General features: G+C 61.2%; 4 protein-coding genes across 8 annotated transcripts in view; 1 reads left to right on the top strand and 3 right to left on the bottom strand.

Annotated features, from left to right (window-relative positions):
- PTGES2 (prostaglandin E synthase 2) overlaps window positions 1-24,586 on the top strand; it is a 37,859-nt gene that overhangs the window by 1,722 nt on the left and 11,551 nt on the right. The window lies entirely within an intron of this gene.
- Window positions 75-4,227, bottom strand: LOC132212430 (neutrophil gelatinase-associated lipocalin-like). 3 transcript variants are annotated; one of them, XM_059658163.1, is made up of 7 exons: window positions 3,985-4,227; window positions 2,849-2,982; window positions 1,740-1,819; window positions 1,448-1,567; window positions 1,109-1,210; window positions 363-392; window positions 75-209 (listed from the first exon to the last, which is right to left on the bottom strand). In XM_059658163.1, exons 1-6 carry the CDS (start codon window positions 4,120-4,122, stop codon window positions 370-372), a joined length of 597 nt encoding a protein of 198 aa, XP_059514146.1. In that variant the 5' UTR covers window positions 4,123-4,227; the 3' UTR covers window positions 75-209; window positions 363-369. The 3 variants fall into 3 exon arrangements, with proteins under 3 accessions (XP_059514146.1, XP_059514145.1, XP_059514144.1); XM_059658162.1 differs by having other exon boundaries at window positions 75-259; window positions 3,985-4,224; XM_059658161.1 differs by having other exon boundaries at window positions 75-392; window positions 3,985-4,224.
- Window positions 9,338-13,123, bottom strand: LOC132212428 (neutrophil gelatinase-associated lipocalin-like). Of its 2 annotated transcripts, none has more exons than XM_059658159.1 (7): window positions 12,892-13,123; window positions 12,095-12,228; window positions 10,986-11,065; window positions 10,694-10,813; window positions 10,356-10,457; window positions 9,626-9,655; window positions 9,338-9,522 (listed from the first exon to the last, which is right to left on the bottom strand). In XM_059658159.1, exons 1-6 carry the CDS (start codon window positions 13,027-13,029, stop codon window positions 9,633-9,635), a joined length of 597 nt encoding a protein of 198 aa, XP_059514142.1. In that variant the 5' UTR covers window positions 13,030-13,123; the 3' UTR covers window positions 9,338-9,522; window positions 9,626-9,632. The 2 variants fall into 2 exon arrangements, with proteins under 2 accessions (XP_059514142.1, XP_059514143.1); XM_059658160.1 differs by having other exon boundaries at window positions 9,338-9,472.
- Window positions 19,731-23,518, bottom strand: LOC132212426 (neutrophil gelatinase-associated lipocalin-like). 2 transcript variants are annotated; one of them, XM_059658153.1, is made up of 7 exons: window positions 23,290-23,518; window positions 22,505-22,638; window positions 21,395-21,474; window positions 21,103-21,222; window positions 20,764-20,865; window positions 20,019-20,048; window positions 19,731-19,865 (listed from the first exon to the last, which is right to left on the bottom strand). In XM_059658153.1, exons 1-6 carry the CDS (start codon window positions 23,425-23,427, stop codon window positions 20,026-20,028), a joined length of 597 nt encoding a protein of 198 aa, XP_059514136.1. In that variant the 5' UTR covers window positions 23,428-23,518; the 3' UTR covers window positions 19,731-19,865; window positions 20,019-20,025. The 2 variants fall into 2 exon arrangements, with proteins under 2 accessions (XP_059514136.1, XP_059514135.1); XM_059658152.1 differs by having other exon boundaries at window positions 19,731-19,915; window positions 23,290-23,516.

Below are 24,586 nucleotides of genomic sequence, written 5' to 3'. Positions count from 1 at the left end.
GGAGTAATGCTGAGAGCCACACTTTGCCCTTTGCCCTCCCAGATGGCCCAGTGGGCAAGGAACACAGACTGGGGGGCTGGGGCATGTGTTTATTTAGCAGTCAAGGAGCAACTCCATCAGCAGGGTGGCCTGGGAGCAGTGCTGGGCCGCACTGTGAGAGGGTCCTGGCTCTCAGTGGTGTCCGGCTCCTGGGGGCAGCTGGGTGGCACCTTGGGCGGAGGCGGAGATGAAGGCAACGGGAAGGAGGAAGAGGAGGCACCTGAGAGGCACGCAGGGGAGTCACGATGGCGACAATGCCGGGTAGGGGAGCAGCAGGCTGCTGCCCTCACACTCCCATCAGCCCCCTCCCCATCCATACTCACCACCTGCTCACTGGTCATCGATGCACTTGTCTGTGGGGGAGACAGTTCGTCACAATAGGCAGGGATGTGTGTGTGACCCCTGACCACCAGGACCCCTGCCCTGCCCGCCGGCTGCCCCAGGTCCTAGCCTGGCCCAGGAGCAGCAGATCTAGGGGCTCCCTTCAGGGCTGGGGCAGCAGAGGGGCAGATGATGGGGGAGGGGATCTAGAGAAAGGCCTGAGAACACCTGGGCGTCACTTGTTCTCAAGGACTCGAACGAGGCCCAGCCACCTGCTGGGCACAGCGGTCTCCTGCCCGTTGACCTGATGAGCCCTGGCAGCCCCTCAGCCTTGGGGAGGCCGGTGGCTCTGTGAGTGGCCTGGGTACAGCCCCTGCCTGGCCAGGCTGACCTCCCAACTCAGTGGTGAGCAAGCCCCAGGGGAAGGAGAGGGGGGAGGTGGCCCAGAACTGCAGGACCTGGGCTATAGGGGGAGGGGGCTCAGGCAATGAGACTGGGAAGCTTGGCCCGGCCTGAACCTCTCATCTGGGTCGGCCCAAGTCATCTCTCAGGGAAGAGTCCTTGGGACCCAGACCCCCGGGGGCCCCGCAGACCCTGGGCTGGGGCATGGTCTTTCTGAACCCAAAGTGGCTCCCAGGGGCTCCAGGGACTAGAGGGGAGCGGGCCTCCTCTCCCCGTTTCCCTGGTGGGACGTCATCAGGCCTGGTCAGTGCCAGACCCCCCTCTCCTCTCCCCAGCTGGCCGTTACCGATGGGGACAGGGAAGACGATGTGGTCATCGGTGAGGCCCAGGGATTTGACAAAGCGGATGAAGTTCTCCTTCAGCTCAGGGGGCAGCTCCTTGGTCCTTCCTGTGGCCAAGATGGCCGGCGAGTGGCCGGGAGACACTCCATGAATATTGTTGAATGGATGAACGAGCCTCAGACCCCTTCCTCGTGGGGGGCCTGCGGAAAGCCCTCGTTCCCTGGCCTCCCGGGGACTTGGGGCAGAGATAACGCTGGAGGGGGCCTTGGGGGGTGGTGGGGATGGGCCCTTCCCTCCCTCGGATGGGACAGGAGCGGGGTCCCCCAGGGTGGCTGAAGGCCCACCGTAGAGGGTGATCTTGAAGGACTTCTGGTTTTGGGAAACATACTCGAAGAACACTGTGGCGAACTGGTTGTAGTCGGTGGCCGCCACTCGCACGGTGTAGCTCTGCAGTGGAGGGTAAGCTGCGGGGTGGACAGCGCGGGGTCAGCCCTGGCTGGTTAGACAGAGCAGCTCCCTGCTCCCCCACCCGCAGAGGACGGCCTCTGTGCGGAGGTGCAGGGAGGCCGGTTCCCCCTCTGGGAGGACCCCACGCCTGGGACCCCAACCCCAGGGCCCGCATCACTCAGGACTCACCCTTAATGTTGCCCAGGCTGAACTGGCCGGGCTGGGAAGTTTGGACAAAAGTTCTGACAAAGTAGTCGCAGCGCTGGTTCCTGTGGGAGTGGGAGAGAGGTGTGGGTGAGGGGAGACGCGGGCTTGGCCCCCTGGGCTGGATGAGGTGGGAGCCAGGGTTGCCGCTGGAGGGGCTGGGATTCCACAGCCCTGGGTCCAGCCCAGTCCGTCCCCGCTGCAGCAGGTGGCCTGGTCTGTCCCTCTGTGCTCTCCCCGCTGCCCTGCCCAGGGCCCTGCCTCCAGCACCCACTGTCCTTCCGTCTGCAGGGCTGTCTCCCCTCGGCAGCTTCCTGTACACAGTCCTCCGCACCCTGGGCTTGGTCCCCTCCTCTTGTCTTGCTGTTTCCCTCTGTAACCCCTCCCGGGCGATTCATCTCGCCATGTCCCTGGCACCCGAGAGCCGATCTCTCCAAACCTGTCCTTCTTATGCCCCTTGTGCCCAAATACTCCAGCCCCCCCGCCTCCAGGTACCAGAGCCAGAAACCCACAGGAGCTGGTGAGCCTGGCACCCCACCATTCCTCTTCCCCCTGCAACCAGAGGGGCCCTGTCTCCTCGCCAGATCCCTTGGGTGCCGGTGCCTGAGGCCCCAGCAGTGTGGTGCCCACCCCGGCCAGGCTGCTCATGGCTCGCGGCTGCCCGAAGGAGCGGCTGTCTCTTACTCGGAGTCCCCCAGCCCCTGCCTTGAACCCCGTGCCCCTCCTTCCAAGGCAGATCGGTTCCCCCAAGGCCCAGCCAAGAGGCCACCTCCCAGGAAGCCCCCAGTGAGGTCCTGGCGGGGTTCCAGGCTGGGCCCAGGGACCCTCCTCCCACTCCGGACTCCCCTGCTCTCTGCCTTGTTTCCTGAGGACTGTCCGTGCGCATCCCTCCTGCTGTCTGTGCGCACAGAAGGGACCAGTAAACGCTGACGTAATGAAGGAAGGAAGGAAGGAGGACACAGGTCTCTGAGTCCAGTGCTGAGGAGAGGAGGAGTGACTGCCTGTCCGCTTGGCCGTGACATCAGTCTGTCTCTCAGAGCCCCTCCTCCACGCAGCCCCCAGGTTCCCATGCTCCCGGGAGGGGGGGCTCTCACCTGAGCAGGGTGGAGGTGACATTGTAGCTGCGGTCTTCTTTCAGCTCGTAGTTGGTGGTGTACATCTTAAACCCTTTGTCTTCCTTTGAAATGATATTCCCTGCCAGGCCCACGACGTACCACTTCCCCTGGAACTGCAGGGGCGGGTGACAGGCCGAGCTCTGTCCCTGCACCCATCTCTGGGCGGCTGGCTCAGAACCAGGAGCACCTCTACCAGGGCCGCAGGACTCCTCATGGGGTCTCGGGTCTGCACTGGGCCTACACTGGGCCTGCACTGGGACTGCACTGGGCCTGCACTGGGCTTGCACTGGGCCTGCACTGGGCCTGCACTGGGACTGCACTGGGCCTGCACTGGGCCCGCACTGGGCCTGCACTGGGCTTGCACTGGACTTGCACTGGGCCCGCACTGGGCCTGCGCTGGGCCCGCGCTGGGCTTGCACTGGGCCTACACTGGGCTTGCACTGGGCTTGCATTGGCCCTCACTGGGCCTGCACTGGGCCTGCACTGGGCCCGCACTGGGCCTGCACTGGGCCCGCACTGGGCTTGCCCTGGGCCCGCACTGGGCCCGCACTGGGCCCGCACTGGGCTTGCACTGGGCTTGCATTGGCCCTCACTGGGCCTGCACTGGGCCAGCACTGGGCCTGCACTGGGCTTGCACTGGGCTTGCATTGGCCCTCACTGGGCCTGCACTGGGCCCGCACTGGGCCTGCACTGGGCCCGCACTGGGCTTGCCCTGGGCCCGCACTGGGCCCGCACTAGGCCCGCACTGGGCCCGCACTGGGCCTGCACTGGGCCTGCACTGGGCCTGCACTGACAAAGCCAGCAGGAGCTGGAGGCTGTGGGCCAGAGGGAGCCCGGAGTCTGGCAGGGATGGAGTGACCGTGGGCAGTGGGACTGAAGATGTCCCCACCTGGCAGGGACTGTGGAGATTACGGGAGAGAAGGTGGACCTAGGCAGGTCAGCCAAGCTGGGTGGGGGTGGGGGGCGGCTGGGGGGAGCATGGTTTCCATCAGGAGGCGTAAGGGCAGGCTGAGCTGAAACCTGGGCCCATCCTGTCCTAAACGTTCTCTAAGACTCGGCCCTTCTGCTCCCACTGTTCCGGGGGCCTCCCCACAGCTGCCCCCCAGGTTCCGTACCTGGTCATCTTGGAAGTTTGGCTGCAGCGGGACCCTGGACAGAGGTGGGGCTGGAATCAGGTTTGGGGTGGAGTCCTGGGCCTGGGTCTGCAGGGCCCCCAGTAGGGTTAGGCCCAGCCACAGGAGACCGCGGGGCATGGTTGCAGGGCTGAGGCAACTGGGCAGCTGCTGAGCCGGGCAGGTGGTGAAGGAGGAAGAGGCGAGTGAGGAGGCTGGCCTGGGGGCCCTATTTATGGTCCCCGCTCTCCCGCTCCTGCCGGGGCGGAGTGGTATGTCCTTTGCCAAATTCAGGAAGGGTGACGTAACTGCCAGCAACTCCTCTACCTTACGGACCATTCGGTGAGATTTCTGGCCCTTTCCCCATGGTCAGGATTGTGCAAGGTGGAGGGGCAGGAAGGCCAGGGGGGAACCGGGGGACTTTCCCCAGAGCGCCACACCTCTGCAGGGACAGGGGCCCCTGGCACACTCTCCTGCCCTTCCTCCACTCTGTTTGTGTTCAGTGGCCCCGATCTGTCACCTCTGACCTCCAAGAGTCCCTGCTTGGGCCAAGGTGGGGGGGCGGTGGTGTGTGTGTGGGGACAGCTGGAAAGTGCGGTGAGATCCTCCGCACAGTGAATGCAGAGGAGGCCCTGTTTCCTGGTGCTCAGAAGGTGCAGGGAAGGGTGGGGCAGCTGGAAGTGAACATTCCTGACAGGGAAGGACATAGTGTTCTGAGCGCTCAGAGGCCTCCCCCTGCCAGCCCTGGCACAGGGGAGACCCCTTCCTCAGACGCCCATCTGGAAGGGCCCCCACCTTGAGTTGCCCCTCCCCCTCCGTGCCCCATGTGCAGGAGTGGACCCCCTGTGGGCCCCGAGACCCCAAGCCAGTCGCTCCAGCCACACATGGAGCGGCTCAGCTGCACCGTGGAGCCGGGACAGTGAGGGTGGGCACTGCTGGCCGGGGCTGGGCCTGAAGCCGCTCTCCACCTACAGCTCTGACCCCTGGAGCTTCGGCTCCCAGGGAGTGCAGGACTTGGCCTCACCATTGAGGGTCGCTGAGACCACCCACCATCTCTGGCCACAGCCTTGGTCTGTGCAGTCCCGTGGCCCAGGCCTGGGTCCCCAGAAGTGTTCCTGCCATGCTGATCCCGCTCCGTCCTGGCGAGCAGGCTCCTCCCTGGGGCTCTGGCTGTCCCTGGGAGAGGTGACGGGCTCAGCCCCTGGGCGATGGCTCTGGATGCCACTGTGAGGACAGAGGCTGCCTGCAGTCTGACCTGAGGGGGATCTGGGGGTGTCTCAGGACACTGACAGGGACCCGGGGCTCTAGCTGCCACCTGCTGCTCTGGACCCAGCACCCCCAGCTGGGCTCGGGGCAGCAGTCCCAAGAGAAGGGGCTTTGAGCGGGTTCTGAGCTGGTGGGTGGGCTGCAGCCTTGGCCATCCTGACCGAGAAGCCCCTCAGGCCCTGGCCGGGCTGCCCATCTGGGTGAAGAAAGGGCAGGAAGTGGAGATGAGCAAAGCTTCCACGATGTGGCCACCAAACCCGCGTGACCTCCAGGCGCTGTGCCCCCCCCCGCCCCCCCCCTCTCCTCCTGCCAGCGGGCCAGGCTCCACCCAGCCACTCTCTTTGACCTTAAAAGGGATCTTTGAACCTTTGGTGACTGTTGGATGTGGGAGAGACTGACAGTAGAGCCCCAAAGAATTTTAGGGAGGGGCAGTGCCCTGGATCAACAAGGAGTCACTGGGTAGACTTTTTTTTTAAAATATATTTTATTGATTTTTTACAGAGAGAAAGAGAGAGGGATAGAGAGTTAGAAACATCGATGAGAGAGAAACATCGATCAGCTGCTTCCTGCACACCCGCTACCGGGGATGTGCCCACAACCAAGGTACATGCCCTTGACTGGAATCGAACCTGGGACCCTTGAATCCGCAGGCCGACGCTCTATCCACTGGGCCAAACCGGTTAGGGCTGGGTAGACTCTTAAAGCCAGGGAGTAGATGGCCCATGCTCCCTGGTATGAATTATGAAGGGGTAGGACAGGGTCTGCAGCATGAGCAGGCCGCGGCCAGGTGCCTGCAAATCTCTGCCCACCCCTCACCCCCCTCTGCTCTCTGCCCACCCCTTGCCCCCTGTGATCCCTGCCTACCCCTCACCCCCTGTGATCCCTGCCCACCCCTCACCCCCTGTGATCCCTGCCCACTCCTCACCCCGTCAGTGCAGCCTTGAGCGCCCTGTGTTACTGACCCTCTGATGGCATATGTGCCTGAGCCCCGTGAAGGCCTCTCTATAAATAAGATTCTGGCGGCAACTGTGGAGCTCTACTTGTCTTCCCACGCCCAAGACCAGCCTGGTGAGTTCCCTTGCTGACTAACTGCACCTGCCCAGCTGGAGTGGCCTCTTTCCTTGCCCTCTCCTTGCCCTCCATGTACGGGGACCCCTTTGGGAAACAACAGGGTCCCAGGACAGTCATGGCCGCCACTGGGGCAGACTCAGTGCTGGGCTGGTTGGACTGGAGGGCAGGGGACCAGCCGAGGGTGCTTCTTGCTTCTGCCTTAGGAAAGGCAGGGGCCCTGCAGGCGGGCGGGGTGAGAGTGGAAAGCTGTGCCACCTCCTCAGAGTCATCAGGGCTTTCGGGGCGGGGTCCGCTCAGCAGGCACCCGCCTCGCACAGCTGTCAGCACTGGGGGCTGGGTGAGGGGCGCGGGGTAGACTCCTGTGTGGGCACAGGCTGACTCCCAGGGCTCCAGGCCAGACGGGACCCTGGAGGCCCCACTCCCCGGTCACCCCTTCCCACTGGGCCTGGGCACCTGGTCAAGGAGGGAACTCTCAGGTGCACCCTGCCCAGAGCTGGGGCAAGCCCTAGGCACAGGGGCTTCCAGAATGGCCTGCACCGCTTCCCCTTGCCCATCACAAGCCGCACGGAAGCTTTTGGGCCACGGCCAAGTCCCACTCCGGGTCCATTTAGCAATGGCAGGAGCTACACACCGTCTACACGTGGGTTTTTCTGTGGCGAGAAGCCAGGAGAAATCTGGTGGCTTTAGACACCCTCCCACCCGCACTGGCTGGCAGGTGGCCCTCCCCTCTCCACAGGCCCAGGATGCCAGGCTCCCACGGACACAGTGGCCTGTTCTCCCAACCGCAGGGCCCAGGCCCCGGGCCGAGTCTAATCCCTTCCGGGAGGCAGCGAGTGTTCCCTGTGCTGACTGCATGTCAGGAATCCCATCTAAGCCCTGGACTGGTCCCGGGAAACGTGTGAGCTGCGTTCAGCCACGGGTGGTTGGGGAACAACAATACCCCCTGATGTGCCTGAGGGCTGGGCAAGGGGTGCCCGGGCAGCGGGTGACTAGTGAGAGTTTTATAATAAGAAAAGGTCATGAGTAAAGTGTCCAAAGTAAAAAATTTAGAAAAGAAACTACAGAATAAACCCAAAGAAAATAGAAGGCAGAAGTAAATGAAGAGTGGAAATTAATAAAAGACAAAGATACATTAGGAGTATCAAAGCCAAAAGTTGACTCCTGAAAAAGACTAATAACATAAGTAGAAATTTGGGGGGGAAATTATTCTCAACACAGAAAGGTATAAGACACAAATAAACAGAAGTAGAAATTTTAAAATCTATAACTAGGTTTTACAGACATTAAAGGGTAAGACAATGTTATAGGTAATGAAATGGGAAATACTCAAACTTGTGGATTCATGAAGTAAAAGAAAGAGAGGCCCTAAAACAGCCACAGAGTTGGCAAGTTATTAACAAATCTTCCCACAGAGAGAACAGCAGCCATGCAATGTATTCGGAGAGCACAATTAGGCAAGTTTTAAAAAAATAAACTCTGAATTTTGTTTCAGATTTATAGAAAAATTGTGAAAATAGTTTGCAGAGCTCCCATATATCCTGCATGGTTTCCCTTATTTTTAACATCTTCTATTAGTGTGACATGTTACAATTAATGAACCACTTTTGATACATTCTTAACTAAAGTCCATACTTCATTCAGATTTCCTTGGGGAATTTGTACATAATGTCCTTTTCCTGTTTCAGGATCCCATCCAGGATACTATGTTGCTTTTTTTTTTAATGACCAGACAATTACATATGAGAATACACACTTTAAAGTATATATATATATATATATATATATATATATATATATATATATATATTTTATTGATTTCAGAGTAGAGAGAAGAAACATCAGTGATGAGAATCATTGATTGGCTGCCTCCTGCAGCACGCCCCCTACTGGGGATCGAGCCTGCAAGCCTGGAAGGTGCCCTTGACCAGTACCTGGGACCCTTCAGTCTGCAGGCTGAGGCTCTATCCACGGAGCCAAACCAGCCAGGGCGATCCCACGTTCCATTTAGTTGTCATGCCTCATTAGGCTCTTCTTGGCTGTGACACTTGCTCAGTCGTTCCTTATTTTATTGATTTCAGAGAGGAAGAGAGAGGGATAGAAACACCAGTGATGAAAGAGATCATTGATTCGCTTCCTCCTGCACACACCCTTCTGGGAACCGAGCCCTCGATTCCCGCATGGGCCCTGGCCGAGAACTGAACCCTGACCTCCGGGTTCATAGGTCGATGCTCAAACACGGAGCCACACCAGCGGCAGCCATTCCTTGGTCTTGATGACCTTGACAGCTTTGAGGGGCACTGCTCATGGATTTTGCAGAATCTCTCCCTATTGGGACTTGTCGGGCGTTCTTCTCAGGATTAGACCGGGGTTGTGAGTTTTCGGAGGAAAACTACAGAGGTCAAGTGCCATTTGTTCCACATCGCATCAGGGGAAGACGCTACCCACGGGACTGATCACTGCTGGTGATGACCTGGACCGCCTGGCTGCGGGGTGTGGGACAGGATCGCGAGCACTGGACCTACAGGAGGCTGGCAGAGGAGCCAGGGACTACCCTGGTGACCCTCTGTGCCTGGCACAGCCTCAAGTTGGGCATTCCCTATCCCACCTACTGTTGGCTGCCATCTTCTAACATCACAGGGATCCTGGTGAGTTGGGGGTGAGTTGGGGGTGACAGCACTTCAGCTTCCCCTGTTCCCAACAGCTTCCGGGCCCTGGCAAGGCCTTTGTTGTAGGACCTGTTGCAAGTGGCTGAGTATAGACATGAGGTGTGACCTCAGTGTTTCCATTGGCCTGGGCCCCCCTCAAAGGCAAGGACATGTGAGGGCTAGCATTGGCTTGGGGGTGGACCCAGGATTGGGACTTAGGAGGAGTTCAAAGATGGACTCAAGTTCTGTGACCTCCATCCCTCACTGAGGGCCTCAAGGCGGCCTGGGAGTAATGCTGAGAGCCACACTTTGCCCTTTGCCCTTTGCCCTTTGCCCTCCCAGATGGCCCAGTGGGCAAGGAACACAGACTGGGGGGCTGGGGCATGTGTTTATTTAGCAGTCAAGGAGCAACTCCATCAGCAGGGTGGCCTGGGAGCAGCGCTGGGCCACACTGTGAGAGGGTCCTGGCTCTCAGTGGCATCCGGCTCCTGGGGGCAGCTGGGTGGCACCTTGGGCGGAGGCAGAGATGAAGGCAACGGGAAGGAGGAAGAGGAGGCACCTGAGAGGCACACAGGGGAGTCACGATGGCGACAATGCTGGGAAGGGGAGCAGCAGGCCGCTGCCCTCAGGCTCCCATCAGCCCCCTCCCCATCCATACTCACCACCTGCTCACTGGTCATCGATGCACTTGTCTGTGGGGGAGACAGTTCGTCACAATAGGCAGGGATGTGTGTGTGACCCCTGACCACCAGGACCTCTGCCCTGCCCGCTGGCTGCCCCAGGTCCTAGCCTGGCCCAGGAGCAGCAGATCTAGGGGCTCCCTTCAGGGCTGGGGCAGCAGAGGGGCAGATGATGGGGGAGAGGATCTAGAGAAAGGCCTGAGAACACCTGGGCGTCACTTGCTCTCAAGGACTCGAACGAGGCCCAGCCACCTGCTGGGCACAGCGGTCTCCTGCCCGTTGACCTGATGAGCCCTGGCAGCCCCTCAGCCTTGGGGAGGCCGGTGGCTCTGTGAGTGGCCTGGGTACAGCCCCTGCCTGGCCAGGCTGACCTCCCAACTCAGTGGTGAGCAAGCCCCAGGGGGAAGAGAGGGGAGAGGTGGCCCAGATATAGGGGGAGGGGACCAAGGCAATGAGACTGGGAAGCTTGGCCCGGCCTGAACCTCTCATCTGGGTCGGCCCAAGTCATCTCTCAGGGAAGAGTCCTTGGGACCCAGACCCCCGGGGGCCCCGCAGACCCTGGGCTGGGGCATGGTCTTTCTGAACCCAAAGTGGCTCCCAGGGGCTCCAGGGACTAGAGGGGAGCGGGCCTCCTCTCCCCGTTTCCCTGGTGGGACGTCATCAGGCCTGGTCAGTCCCAGACCCCCCTCTCCTCTCCCCAGCTGGCCGTTACCGATGGGGACAGGGAAGACGATGTGGTCATCGGTGAGGCCCAGGGATTTGACAAAGCGGATGAAGTTCTCCTTCAGCTCAGGGGGCAGCTCCTTGGTCCTTCCTGTGGCCAAGATGGCCGGCGAGTGGCCGGGAGACACTCCATGAATATTGTTGAATGGATGAACGAGCCTCAGACCCCGTCCTCGTGGGGGGCCTGCGGAAAGCCCTCGTTCCCTGGCCTCCCGGGGACTGGGGGCAGAGATAACGCTGGAGGGGGCCTTGGGGGTGGTGGGGATGGGCCCTTCCCTCCCTCGGATGGGACAGGAGCGGGGTCCCCCAGGGTGGCTGAAGGCCCACCGTAGAGGGTGATCTTGAAGTACTCCTGGTTTTGGGAAACCTTCTTGAAGAACACCATGGCGAACTGGTTGTAGTCGGTGGCCGCCACTCGCACGGTGTAGCTCTGCAGTGGAGGGTAAGCTGCGGGGTGGACAGCGCGGGGTCAGCCCTGGCTGGTTAGACAGAGCAGCTCCCTGCTCCCCCACCCGCACAGGACGGCCTCTGTGCGGAGGTGCAGGGAGGCCGGTTCCCCCTCTGGGAGGACCCCACGCCTGGGACCCCAACCCCAGGGCCCGCATCACTCAGGACTCACCCTTAATGTTGCCCAGGCTGAACTGGCCGGGCTGGGAAGTTTGGACAAAAGTTCTGACAAAGTAGTCGCAGCGCTGGTTCCTGTGGGAGTGGGAGAGAGGTGTGGGTGAGGGGAGACGCGGGCTTGGCCCCCTGGGCTGGATGAGGTGGGAGCCAGGGTTGCCGCTGGAGGGGCTGGGATTCCACAGCCCTGGGTCCAGCCCAGTCCGTCCCCGCTGCAGCAGGAGGCCTGGTCTGTCCCTCTGTGCTCTCCCCGCTGCCCTGCCCAGGGCCCTGCCTCCAGCACCCACTGTCCTTCCGTCTGCAGGGCTGTCTCCCCTCGGCGGCTTCCTGTACACAGTCCTCCCCACCCTGGGCTTGGTCCCCTCCTCTTGTCTTGCTGTTTCCCTCTGTAACCCCTCCCGGGCGATTCATCTCACCATGTCCCTGGCACCGGAGAGCCGATCTCTCCAAACCTGTCCTTCTTATGCCCCTTGTGCCCAAATACTCCAGCCCCCCCGCCTCCAGGTACCAGAGCCAGAAACCCACAGGAGCTGGTGAGCCTGGCACCCCACCATTCCTCTTCCCCCTGCAACCAGAGGGGCCCTGTCTCCTCGCCAGATCCCTTGGGTGCCGGTGCCTGAGGCCCCAGCAGTGTGGTGCCCACCCCGGCCAGGCTGTTCATGGCTCGCGGCTGCCCGAAGGAGCGGCTGTCTCTTACTTGGAGTCCCCCAGCCCCTGCCGTGAACCCCGTGCCCCTCCTTCCAAGGCAGATCGGTTCCCCCAAGGCCCAGCCAAGAGGCCACCTCCCAGGAAGCCCCCAGTGAGGTCCTGGCGGGGTTCCAGGCTGGGCCCAGGGACCCTCCTCCCACTCCGGACTCCCCTGCTCTCTGCCTTGTTTCCAGAGGACTGTCCGTGCGCATCCCTCCTGCTGTCTGTGCGCACAGAAGGGACCAGTAAATGCTGACGTAATGAAGGAAGGAAGGAAGGAGGACACAGGTCTCTGAGTCCAGTGCTGAGGAGAGGAGGAGTGACTGCCTGTCCGCTTGGCCGTGACATCAGTCTGTCTCTCAGAGCCCCTCCTCCACGCAGCCCCCAGGTTCCCATGCTCCCGGGAGGGGGGGCTCTCACCTGAGCAGGGTGGAGGTGACATTGTAGCTGCGGTCTTCTTTCAGCTCGTAGTTGGTGGTGTACATCTTAAACCCTTTGTCTTCCTTTGAAAATGCATTCCCTGCCAGGCCCACGACGTACCACTTCCCCTGGAACTGCAGGGGCGGGTGACAGGCCGAGCTCTGTCCCTGCACCCATCTCTGGGCGGCTGGCTCAGAACCAGGAGCGCCTCTACCAGGGCCGCAGGACTCCTCATGGGGACTCGGGCCTGCACTGGGCCTGCAGTGGGCTTGCAGTGGACTTTGCAGTGGGCCTGCACTGGGATTGTACTGGTCTTGCACTGGGCCTGCACTGGGCTTGCACTGGGCTTGCACTGGACTTGCACTGGGCCCGCACTGGGCCCGCACTGGGCCTGCACTGGGCCTGCACTGGGCTTGCGCTGGGCCTGCACTGGGCCCGCACTGGGCCTGCACTGGGCCTGCACTGGGCCTGCACTGACAAAGCCAGCAGGAGCTGGAGGCTGTGGGCCAGAGGGAGCCCGGAGTCTGGCAGGGATGGAGTGACCGTGGGCAGTGGGACTAAAGATGTCCCCACCTGGCAGGGACTGTGGAGATTACGGGAGAGAAGGTGGACCTAGGCAGGTCAGCCAGGCTGGGGTGGGGTTGAGGTGTGGGTGGGAGCATGGTTTCCATCAGGAGGCGTAAGGGCAGGCTGAGCTGAAACCTGGGCCCATCCTGTCCTAAATGTTCTCTAAGACTCGGCCCTTCTGCTCCCACTGTTCCGGGGGCCTCCCCACAGATGCCCCCCAGGTTCCTTACCTGGTCATCTTGGAAGTTTGGCTGCAGCGGGACCCTGGACAGAGGTGGGGCTGGGATCAGGTTTGGGGTGGAGTCCTGGGCCTGGGTCTGCAGGGCCCCCAGTAGGGTTAGGCCCAGCCACAGGAGACCGCGGGGCATGGTTGCAGGGCTGAGGCAACTGGGCAGCTGCTGAGCCGGGCAGGTGGTGAAGGAGGAAGAGGCGAGTGAGGAGGCTGGCCTGGGGGCCCTATTTATGGTCCCCGCTCTCCCGCTCCTGCCGGGGCGGAGTGGTATGTCCTTTGCCAAATTCAGGAAGGGTGACGTAACTGCCAGCAACTCCTCTACCTTACGGACCATTCGGTGAGATTTCTGGCCCTTTCCCCATGGTCAGGATTGTGCAAGGTGGAGGGGCAGGAAGGCCAGGGGGGAACCGGGGGACTTTCCCCAGAGCGCCACACCTCTGCAGGGACAGGGGCCCCTGGCACACTCTCCTGCCCTTCCTCCACTCTGTTTGTGTTCAGTGGCCAGATCTGTCACCTCTGACCTCCAAGAGTCCCTGCTTGGGCCAAGGCGGGGGGGCGGTGGTGTGTGTGTGGGGACAGCTGGAAAGTGTGGTGAGATCCTCCGCACAGTGAATGCAGAGGAGGCCCTGTTTCCTGGTGCTCAGAAGGTGCAGGGAAGGGTGGGGCACCTGGAAATAAACATTCCTGACAGGGAAGGACATAGTGTTCTGAGCGCTCAGAGGCCTCCCCCCGCCAGCCCTGGCACAGGGGAGACCCCTTCCTCAGACGCCCATCTGGAAGGGCCCCCACCTTGAGTTGCCCCTCCCCCTCCGTGCCCCATGTGCAGGAGTGGCCCCCCTGTGGGCCCCGAGACCCCAAGCCGGGCGCTCCAGCCGCACATGGAGCGGCTCAGCTGCACCCTGGAGCCGGGACAGTGAGGGTGGGCACTGCTGGCCGGGGCTGGGCCTGAAGCCGCTCTCCACCTACAGCTCTGACCCCTGGAGCTTCGGCTCCCAGGGAGTGCAGGACTTGGCCTCGCCCTTGAGGGTCGCTGAGACCACCCACCATCTCTGGCCACAGCCTTGGTCTGTGCAGTCCCGTGGCCCAGGCCTGGGTCCCCAGAAGTGTTCCTGCCATGCTGATCCCGCTCCGTCCTGGCGAGCAGGCTCCTCCCTGGGGCTCTGGCTGTCCCTGGAAGAGGTGACGGGCTCAGCCCCTGGGCGATGGCTCTGGATGCCACTGTGAGGACAGAGGCTGCCTGCAGTCTGACCTGAGGGGGATCTGGGGGTGTCTCAGGACACTGACAGGGACCCGGGGCTCTAGCTGCCACCTGCTGCTCTGGACCCAGCACCCCCAGCTGGGCTCGGGGCAGCAGTCCCAAGAGAAGGGGCTTTGAGCGGGTTCTGAGCTGGTGGGTGGGCTGCAGCCTTGGCCATCCTGACCGAGAAGCCCCTCAGGCCCTGGCCGGGCTGCCCGTCTGGGTGAAGAAAGGGCAGGAAGTGGAGATGAGCAAAGTTTCCACGATGTGGCCACCAAACCCGCGTGCCCTCCAGGCACTGTGCCCCCCCCCCCCCCCCCCGCCTCTCCTCCCGCCAGCGGGCCAGGCTCCACCCCAGCCACTCTCTTTGACCTTAAAAGGGATCTTTGAGACTTTGGTGACTGTTGGATGTGGGGGAGACTGACGGTGGAGCCCCAAAGATAACTTGGGAGTGGCAGTGCCCTAGATCATGAAGGAATCATTGGGTAGACTTTTTTTTTAAAAATATATTTTATTGATTTTTTACAGAGAGAAAGAGAGAGGGATAGAGAGTTAGAAACATCGATCAGCTGCTTCCTGCACACCCGCTACTGGGGATGTGCCTGCAACCAAGGTACATGCCCTTGACTGGAATCGAACCTGGGACCCTTGAATCCGCAGGCCGACACTCTATCCACAGGGACAAAGCGGTTAGGGCTGGGTAGACTCTTAAAGCCAGGGAGTAGATGGCCCATGCTCCCTGGTATGAATTGTGAAGGGGTAGGACAGGGTCTGCAGCATGAGCTGGCCACGGCCAGGTGCCTGCAAATCTCTGCCCACCCCTCGCCCCCTGTGATCCCTGCCCACCCCTCACCCCCTGTGCTCTCTGCCCACCCCTCACCCCCTCTGCTCTCTGCCCACCCCTCGCCCCCTGTGATCCCTGCCCACCCCTCACCCCCTCTGCTCTCTGCCCACCCCTCACCCCCTCTGCTCTCTGCCCACCCCTCACCCCCTGTGATCCCTGCCCACCCCTCACCTGCTGTGATCCCTGTCCACTCCTCTCCCCATCAGTGCAGCCTTGAGCGCCCTGTGTTACTGACCCTCTGATGGCATATGTGCCTGAGCCCCGTGAAGGCCTCTCTGTAAATAAGATTCTGGCGGCAACTGTGGAGCTCTACTTGTCTTCCCGCGCCCAAGACCAGCCTGGTGAGTTCCCTTGCTGACTAACTGCACCTGCCCAGCTGGAGTGGCCTCTTTCCTTGCCCTCTCCTTGCCCTCCATGTACGGGGACCCCTTTGGGAAACAACAGGGTCCCAGGACAGTCATGGCCGCCACCGGGGCAGACTCAGTGCTGAGCTGGTTGGACTGGAGGGCAGGGGACCAGCCGAGGGTGCTTCTTGCTTCTGCCTTAGGAAGGCAGGGGCCCTGCAGGCGGGCGGGGTGAGAGGGGAAAGCTGTGCCACCTCCTCAGAGTCAGCAGGGCTTTCGGGGCGGGGTCCGCTCAGCAGGCACCCGCCTCGCACAGCTGTCAGCACTGGGGGCTGGGTGAGGGGCGCGGGGTAGACTCCTGTGTGTGCATAGGCTGACTCCCAGGGCTCCAGGCCGGACGGGACCCTGGAGGCCCCACTCCCCAGCCACCCCCTTCCCAATGGGCCTGGGCACCTGGTCAAGGAGGGAACTCTCAGGTGCACCCTGCCCAGAGCTGGGGCAAGCCCTAGGCACAGGGGCTTCCAGAATGGCCTGCACCGCTTCCCCTTGCCCATCACAAGCCGCACGGAAGCTTTTGGGCCACGGCCAAGTCCCTCTCCGGGTCCATTTAGCAATGGCAGGAGCTACACACCGTCTACACGTGGGTTTTTCTGTGGCGAGAAGCCAGGAGAAATCTGGTGGCTTCAGACACCCTCCCACCCGCACTGGCTGGCAGGTGGCCCTCCCCTCTCCACAGGCCCGGGATGCCAGGCTCCCACGGACACAGTGGCCTGTTCTCCCAACCGCAGGGCCCAGGCCCCGGGCCGAGTCTAATCCCTTCCGGGAGGCAGCGAGTGTTCCCTGTGCTGACTGCATGCCAGGAATCCAGTCTGAGCCCTGGACTGGTCCCGGGAAACGTGTGAGCCGCGTTCAGCCACGGGTGGTTGGGGAACAACAATACCCCCTGATGTGCCTGAGGGCTGGGCAAGGGGTGCCCGGGCAGCAGGTCACTAGGCTTCTAGGCGCCCGGGACCACGTGGAGGAGACGCCGATGCCCCCGGAGGCCAGTCACAGCAGCGGGGACTCTTGGTGTCCACAGATGGGCCCCCCTTGCCACTGCAGGTCCAAACACCCAGGAGGGGGAAGGCCTGCTCCTCTCGGGCCTTGGCTGGACTCTCAAGTTTCTAGAAGCAGCTTTCCAGCCCCCATGCCCATCTCTCAACTCGGGACTCAGCTGGGCTCACGTGAGCATTTCCTGGCTCCTGCCCCTTCCAGGTGTTGGGGTCCCTGTTTATGGAAAAGCTCTAAAAGGCAGCCCCTCCCACACCCCCGGCCACAGGCCCACTGGATTCCTCCCCATAGAGGGGTCCACGGGGCAGGGGGCAGGGGGCAGGGGGCAGAAGGCTCTGCCACTGGGTCCGGGTCCAGGGCGGTCTCCTGCTCCTGGTGCTCGGTGCCTGGCCCAAGCATGTCCCTTACCCGGCCGCTCCTGCTGTCTCTCTGGGGCCTGGACTCACGCAGGTGAGCGGACCCATGAGGACCAGGATGGGGACCGGAGGCCACGGCTCTGAGCAGGGCCCGCAGTGGGCTGCAGGCATCCGGCTGGGGCGGGTGGGTGCTGGGCTCCGTGGAGCTGGACAGAGTGCCGGTCATGGCCTCTGCTCCTCACAGCTCTGCACCGCTCCTGCCTGGGCTGTCGCCCCAGCACCGAGGGGAGGGCACCTCCACCTCGGCTACTGCCAGGTCGCTCCCTGCTCCCTGCTCCCTGGGCCCACGCTGGGCGTCTGTTGGACACCAGCAAAGGTGGCTTGTGTGGGGTTGGATCTGGCTCTCACGAAAGGCTGTTTCTATCTGCATCCTCCGTGCCCAGGACGCACCAGGAGAGTGCCCAGCCTAGGGGGCAGGTTAAATGAGAACTGACATCTGCCCCAGTGCCCCTTCCCCCTCCCCATTCATCTCAGTGGTTGAGGAAGTGGGGAGGGGTCCCAGCTGGGCTCCTCCTCCTGTTGGGAACCAAGTGTTTATTTCAGATGTGGTTGGTTCTGTGGCTGAGCCTCTCCCTCTGGGGGAGAGGATCCTGAGCAAGGCTGTGACCGGCAGTGAGGACAAGGTCAGGCTCCCGAAGGAGAAGGGGCCTACCTGGGCCAGTGGAGTGGGGCGAGGGCCGGGCTGGAGAGCAGAGAGGGGGAGGCTGCCTGGAAGGGGTGCTGCTCCATACGGGCAGGCAGGGAGGAGTGACTGGTCTTTCCGTGGCCTGAGGGGTCTTGGGGAGGATCCATCTGAAAAGCAATCCTGGCTGCACAGTAGTCTGGACACTCTGAGCCTCCCCCCCCCACCCCCCCGGCCCTGGCCCAGAACACCAAATCTAGCGTGAAACAGGCTCTTAATGCCTTGTTGGGCTCACAATAAACGAGGCACATGCACAGCCTTAAGTGTGTGTTTTATAATAAGAAAAGGTCATGAGTAAAGTTTCCAAAGTAAAAAATTTAGAAAAGAAACTACAGAATAAACCCAAAGAAAATAGAAGGCAGAAGTAAATGAAGAGTGGAAATTAATAAAAGACAAAGATACATTAGGAATATCAAAGCCAAAAGTTGACTCCTGAAAAAGACTAATAACATAAGTAGAAATTTGGGGGGGAAATTATTCTCAACACAGAAAGGTATAAGACACAAATAAACAGAAGTAGAAATTTTAAAATCTATAACTAGGTTTTACAGACATTAAAGGGTAAGACAATGTTATAGGTAATGAAATGGGAAATACTCAAACTTGTGGATTCATGAAGTAAAAGAAAGAGAGGCCCTAAAACAGCCACAGAGTTGGCAAGTTATTAACAAATCTTCCCACAGAGAGAACAGCAGCCATGCAATGTATTCGGAGAGCATGATTAGGCAAGTTTTAAAAAATAAACTCTGAATTTTGTTTCAGATTTATAGAAAAATTGTGAAAATAGTTTGCAGAGCTCCCATATATCCTGCATGGTTTCCCTTATTTTTAACATCTTCTATTAGTGTGACATGTTACAATTAATGAACCACTTTTGATACATTCTTAACTAAAGTCCATACTTCATTCAGATTTCCTTGGGGAATTTGTACATAATGTCCTTTTCCTGTTTCAGGATCCCATCCAGGATACTATGTTGCTTTTTTTTTAATGACCAGACAATTACATATGAGAATACACACTTTAAAATATATATATATATTTTATTGATTTCAGAGTAGAGAGAAGAAACATCAGTGATGAGAATCATTGATTGGCTGCCTCCTGCAGCACGCCCCCTACTGGGGATCGAGCCTGCAAGCCTGGAAGGTGCCCTTGACCAGTACCTGGGACCCTTCAGTCTGCAGGCTGAGGCTCTATCCACAGAGCCAAACCAGCCAGGGCGATCCCACGTTCCATTTAGTTGTCATGCCTCATTAGGCTCTTCTTGGCTGTGACACTTGCTCAGTCGTTCCTTATTTTATTGATTTCAGAGAGGAAGAGAGAGGGATAGAAACACCAGTGATGAAAGAGATCATTGATTCGCTTCCTCCTGCACACACCCTTCTGGGAACCGAGCCCTCAATTCCCGCATGGGCCCTGGCGAGAACTGAACCCTGACCTCCGGGTTCATAGGTACATGCTCAAACACGGAGCCACACCAGCGGCAGCCTTTCCTTGGTCTTGATGACCTTGACAGCTTTGAGGGGCACTGCTCATGGATTTTGCAGAATCTCTCCCTATTGGGACTTGTCGGGCGTTCTTCTCAGGATTAGACCGGGATTGTGAGTTTTCGGAGGAAAACTACAGAGGTCGAGTGCCATTTGTTCCACATCGCATCAGGGGAAGACGCTAGCCTCGGGACTGATCACTGCTGGTGATGACCTGGACCGCCTGGCTGCGGGGTGTGGGGCAGGAGGGCGAGCACTGGACCCACAGGAGGCTGGCAGAGGAGCCAGGGACTACCCTGGTGACCCTCTGTGCCTGGCACAGCCTCAAGCTGGGCATTCCCTAGCCCACCTACTGTTGGCTGCCATCTTCTAGCATCACAGGGATCCTGGTGAGTTGGGGGTGAGTTGGGGGTGAGTTGGGGGTGACAGCACTTCAGCTTCCCCTGTTCCCACCAGCTCCCCGGCCCTGGCAAGGCCTTTGTTGTAGAACCTGTTGCAAGTGGCTGAGTATAGACATGAGGTGTGACCTCAGTGTTTCCATTGGCCTGGGCACCCCTCAAAGGCAAGGACATGTGAGAGCTAGCATTGGCTTGGGGGTGGACCCAGGATTGGGACTTAGGAGGAGTTCAAAGATGGACTCAAGTTCTGTGACCTCCATCCCTCACTGAGGGCCTCAAGGCGGCCTGGGAGTAATGCTGAGAGCCACCCTTTGCCCTTTGCCCTTTGCCCTTTGCCCTCCCAGATGGCCCAGTGGGCAAGGAACACAGACTGGGGGGCTGGGGCATGTGTTTATTTAGCAGTCAAGGAGCAACTCCATCAGCAGGGTGGCCTGGGAGCAGCGCTGGGCCACACTGTGAGAGGGTCCTGGCTCTCAGTGGCGTCCGGCTCCTGGGGGCAGCTGGGTGGCACCTTGGGCGGAGGCGGAGATGAAGGCAACGGGAAGGAGGAAGAGGAGGCACCTGAGAGGCACGAGGGGGAGTCACGATGGCGACAATGCCGGGAAGGGGAGCAGCAGGCCGCTGCCCTCAGGCTCCCATCAGCCCCCTCCCCATCCATACTCACCACCTGCTCACTGGTCATCGATGCACTTGTCTGTGGGGGAGACAGTTCGTCACAATAGGCAGGGATGTGTGTGTGACCCCTGACCACCAGGACCCCTGCCCTGCCCACCGGCTGCCCCAGGCCCCAGCCTGGCCCAGGAGCAGCAGATCTAGGGGTTCCCTTCAGGGCTGGGGCAGCAGAGGGGCAGATGATGGGGGAGAGGATCTAGAGAAAGGCCTGAGAACACCTGGGCGTCACTTGTTCTCAAGGACTCGAAAGAGGCCCAGCCACCTGCTGGGCACAGCGGTCTCCTGCCCATTGACCTGATGAGCCCTGGCAGCCCCTCAGCCTTGGGGAGGCCGGTGGCTCTGTGAGTGGCCTGGGTACAGCCCCTGCCTGGCCAGGCTGACCTCCCAACTCAGTGGTGAGCAAGCCCCAGGGGAAGGAGAGGGGGGAGGTGGCCCAGAACTGCAGGACCTGGGCTATAGGGGGAGGGGGCTCAGGCAATGAGACTGGGAAGCTTGGCCCAGCCTGAACCTCTCATCTGGGTCGGCCCAAGTCATCTCTCAGGGAAGAGTCCTTGGGACCCAGACCCCCGGGGGCCCCGCAGACCCTGGGCTGGGGCATGGTCTTTCTGAACCCAAAGTGGCTCCAGGGGCTCCAGGGACTAGAGGGGAGCGGGCCTCCTCTCCCCGTTTCCCTGGTGGGACGTCATCAGGCCTGGTCAGTCCCAGACCCCCCTCTCCTCTCCCCAGCTGGCCGTTACCGATGGGGACAGGGAAGACGATGTGGTCATCGGTGAGGCCCAGGGATTTGACAAAGCGGATGAAGTTCTCCTTCAGCTCAGGGGGCAGCTCCTTGGTCCTTCCTGTGGCCAAGATGGCCGGCGAGTGGCCGGGAGACACTCCATGAATATTGTTGAATGGATGAACGAGCCTCAGACCCCTTCCTCGTGGGGGGCCTGCGGAAAGCCCTCGTTCCCTGGCCTCCCGGGGACTTGGGGCAGAGATAACGCTGGAGGGGGCCTTGGGGGGTGGTGGGGATGGGCCCTTCCCTCCCTCGGATGGGACAGGAGCGGGGTCCCCCAGGGTGGCTGAAGACCCACCGTAGAGGGTGATCTTGAAGTACTCCTGGTTTTGGGAAACCTTCTTGAAGAACACCATGGCGAACTGGTTGTAGTCGGTGGCCGCCACTCGCACGGTGTAGCTCTGCAGTGGAGGGTAAGCTGCGGGGTGGACAGCGCGGGGTCAGCCCTGGCTGGTTAGACAGAGCAGCTCCCTGCTCCCCCACCCGCAGAGGACGGCCTCTGTGCGGAGGTGCAGGGAGGCCGGTTCCCCCTCTGGGAGGACCCCACGCCTGGGACCCCAACCCCAGGGCCCGCATCACTCAGGACTCACCCTTAATGTTGCCCAGGCTGAACTGGCCGGGCTGGGAAGTTTGGACAAAAGTTCTGACAAAGTAGTCGCAGCGCTGGTTCCTGTGGGAGTGGGAGAGAGGTGTGGGTGAGGGGAGACGCGGGCTTGGCCCCCTGGGCTGGATGAGGTGGGAGCCAGGGTTGCTGCTGGAGGGGCTGGGATTCCACAGCCCTGGGTCCCGCCCAGTCCGTCCCCGCTGCAGCAGGTGGCCTGGTCTGTCCCTCTGTGCTCTCCCCGCTGCCCTGCCCGGGGCCCTGCCTCCAGCACCCACTGTCCTTCCGTCTGCAGGGCTGTCTCCCCTCGGCGGCTTCCTGTACACAGTCCTCCGCACCCTGGGCTTGGTCCCCTCCTCTTGTCTTGCTGTTTCCCTCTGTAACCCCTCCTGGGCGATTCATCTCGCCATGTCCCTGGCACCCGAGAGCCGATCTCCCCAAACCCGTCCTTCTTATGCCCCTTATGCCCAAATGCTCCAGCCCCCCCGCCTCCAGGTACCAGAGCCAGAAACCCACAGGAGCTGGTGAGCCTGGCACCCCACCATTCCTCTTCCCCCTGCAACCAGAGGGGCCCTGTCTCCTCGCCAGATCCTTTGGGTGCCGGTGCCTAAGGCCCCAGCAGTGTGGTGCCCACCCCGGCCAGGCTGCTCATGGCTCGCGGCTGCCCGAAGGAGCGGCTGTCTCTTACTCGGAGTCCCCCAGCCCCTGCCGTGAACCCCGTGCCCCTCCTTCCAAGGCAGATCGGTTCCCCCAAGGCCCAGCCAAGAGGCCACCTCCCAGGAAGCCCCCAGTGAGGTCCTGGCGGGGTTCCAGGCTGGGCCCAGGGACCCTCCTCCCACTCCGGACTCCCCTGCTCTCTGCCTTGTTTCCTGAGGACTGTCCGTGCGCATCCCTCCCGCTGTCTGTGCGCACAGAAGGGACCAGGAAACACTGACGTAATGAAGGAAGGAAGGAAGGAAGGACACAGGTCTCTGAGTCCAGTGCTGAGGAGAGGAGGAGTGACTGCCTGTCCGCTTGGCCGTGACATCAGTCTGTCTCTCAGAGCCCCTCCTCCACGCAGCCCCCAGGTTCCCATGCTCCCGGGAGGGGGGGCTCTCACCTGAGCAGGGTGGAGGTGACATTGTAGCTGCGGTCTTCTTTCAGCTCGTAGTTGGTGGTGTACATCTTAAACCCTTTGTCTTCCTTTGAAAATGCATTCCCTGCCAGGCCCACGACGTACCACTTCCCCTGGAACTGCAGGGGCGGGTGACAGGCCGAGCTCTGTCCCTGCACCCATCTCTGGGCGGCTGACTCAGAACCAGGAGTGCCTCTACCAGGGCCGCAGGACTCCTGATGGGGACTCGGGCCTGCACTGGGCCTGCACTGGGCTTGCAGTGGACTTTGCAGTGGGCCTGCACTGGGATTGTACTGGGATTGTACTGGGCTTGCACTGGGCCTGCACTGGGCTTGCACTGGGCTTGCACTGGACTTGCACTGGGCCCGCACTGGGCCCGCACTGGGCCTGCACTGGGCCTGCACTGGGCCCGCACTGGGCCTGCACTGGGCCTGCACTGGGCCTGCACTGACAAAGCCAGCAGGAGCTGGAGGCTGTGGGCCAGAGGGAGCCCGGAGTCTGGCAGGGATGGAGTGACCGTGGGCAGTGGGACTGAAGATCTCCCCACCTGGCTGGGACTGTGGAGATTACGGGAGAGAAGGTGGACCTAGGCAGGTCAGCCAGGCTGGGTGGGGTTGAGGTGGGGGTGGGAGCATGGTTTCCATCAGGAGGCGTAAGGGCAGGCTGAGCTGAAACCTGGGCCCATCCCGTCCTAAATGTTCTCTAAGACTCGGCCCTTCTGCTCCCACTGTTCTGGGGGCCTCTCCACAGCTGCCCCCCAGGTTCCTTACCTGGTCATCTTGGAAGTTTGGCTGCAGCGGGACCCTGGACAGAGGTGGGGCTGGGATCAGGTTTGGGGTGGAGTCCTGGGCCTGGGTCTGCAGGGCCCCCAGTAGGGTTAGGCCCAGCCACAGGAGACCGCGGGGCATGGTTGCAGGGCTGAGGCAACTGGGCAGCTGCTGAGCCGGGCAGGTGGTGAAGGAGGAAGAGGCGAGTGAGGAGGCTGGCCTGGGGGCCCTATTTATGGTCCCCGCTCTCCCGCTCCTGCCGGGGCGGAGTGGTATGTCCTTTGCCAAATTCAGGAAGGGTGACGTAACTGCCAGCAACTCCTCTACCTTACGGACCATTCGGTGAGATTTCTGGCCCTTTCCCCATGGTCAGGATTGTGCAAGGTGGAGGGGCAGGAAGGCCAGGGGGGAACCGGGGGACTTTCCCCAGAGCGCCACACCTCTGCAGGGACAGGGGCCCCTGGCACACTCTCCTGCCCTTCCTCCACTCCGTTTGTGTTCAGTGGCCAGATCCGTCACCTCTGACCTCCAAGAGTCCCTGCTTGGGCCAAGGTGGGGGGGCGGGGGTGTGTGTGTGGGGACAGCTGGAAAGTGCGGTGAGATCCTCCGCACAGTGAATGCAGAGGAGGCCCTGTTTCCTGGTGCTCAGAAGGTGCAGGGAAGGGTGGGGCAGCTGGAAGTGAACATTCCTGACAGGGAAGGACATAGTGTTCTGAGCGCTCAGAGGCCTCCCCCTGCCAGCCCTGGCACAGGGGAGACCCCTTCCTCAGACGCCCATCTGGAAGGGCCCCCACCTTGAGTTGCCCCTCCCCCTCCGTGCCCCATGTGCAGGAGTGGCCCCCCTGTGGGCCCCGAGACCCCAAGCCGGGCGCTCCAGCCACACATGGAGCGGCTCAGCTGCACCCTGGAGCCGGGACAGTGAGGGTGGGCACTGCTGGCCGGGGCTGGGCCTGAAGCCGCTCTCCACCTACAGCTCTGACCCCTGGAGCTTCGGCTCCCAGGGAGTGCAGGACTTGGCCTCGCCCTTGAGGGTCGCTGAGACCACCCACCATCTCTGGCCACAGCCTTGGTCTGTGCAGTCCCGTGGCCCAGGCCTGGGTCCCCAGAAGTGTTCCTGCCATGCTGATCCCGCTCCGTCCTGGCGAGCAGGCTCCTCCCTGGGGCTCTGGCTGTCCCTGGGAGAGGTGACGGGCTCAGCCCCTGGGCGATGGCTCCGGATGCCACTGTGAGGACAGAGGCTGCCTGCAGTCTGACCTGAGGGGGATCTGGGGGTGTCTCAGGACACTGACAGGAACCCGGG

This window comes from Myotis daubentonii, chromosome 11, assembly GCF_963259705.1.
Source record: "Myotis daubentonii chromosome 11, mMyoDau2.1, whole genome shotgun sequence".
NCBI classification, from domain to species: Eukaryota; Metazoa; Chordata; class Mammalia; order Chiroptera; family Vespertilionidae; genus Myotis; species Myotis daubentonii.
This window is presented reverse-complemented; position numbering and strand designations above follow the sequence as displayed.

Bases quoted from the DNA above. Each gene is read 5' to 3' on its own strand.
- LOC132212430 (XM_059658163.1), bottom strand. From the start codon at position 4,122: ATGCCCCGCGGTCTCCTGTGGCTGGGCCTAACCCTACTGGGGGCCCTG. The intron at 1,568-1,739 runs GTGAGTCCTGAG...TCCACCCCGCAG, and splicing joins CAGCCTGGGCAACATTAAGG to CTTACCCTCCACTGCAGAGC. The intron at 1,211-1,447 runs GTGGGCCTTCAG...TCTTGGCCACAG, and splicing joins CTTCAAGATCACCCTCTACG to GAAGGACCAAGGAGCTGCCC.
- LOC132212428 (XM_059658159.1), bottom strand. From the start codon at position 13,029: ATGCCCCGCGGTCTCCTGTGGCTGGGCCTAACCCTACTGGGGGCCCTG. The intron at 11,066-12,094 runs GTGAGAGCCCCC...CCACTCCCACAG, and splicing joins GTCACCTCCACCCTGCTCAG to GAACCAGCGCTGCGACTACT. The intron at 10,814-10,985 runs GTGAGTCCTGAG...TCCACCCCGCAG, and splicing joins CAGCCTGGGCAACATTAAGG to CTTACCCTCCACTGCAGAGC.
- LOC132212426 (XM_059658153.1), bottom strand. From the start codon at position 23,427: ATGCCCCGCGGTCTCCTGTGGCTGGGCCTAACCCTACTGGGGGCCCTG. The intron at 21,475-22,504 runs GTGAGAGCCCCC...CCACTCCCACAG, and splicing joins GTCACCTCCACCCTGCTCAG to GAACCAGCGCTGCGACTACT. The intron at 20,866-21,102 runs GTGGGTCTTCAG...TCTTGGCCACAG, and splicing joins CTTCAAGATCACCCTCTACG to GAAGGACCAAGGAGCTGCCC.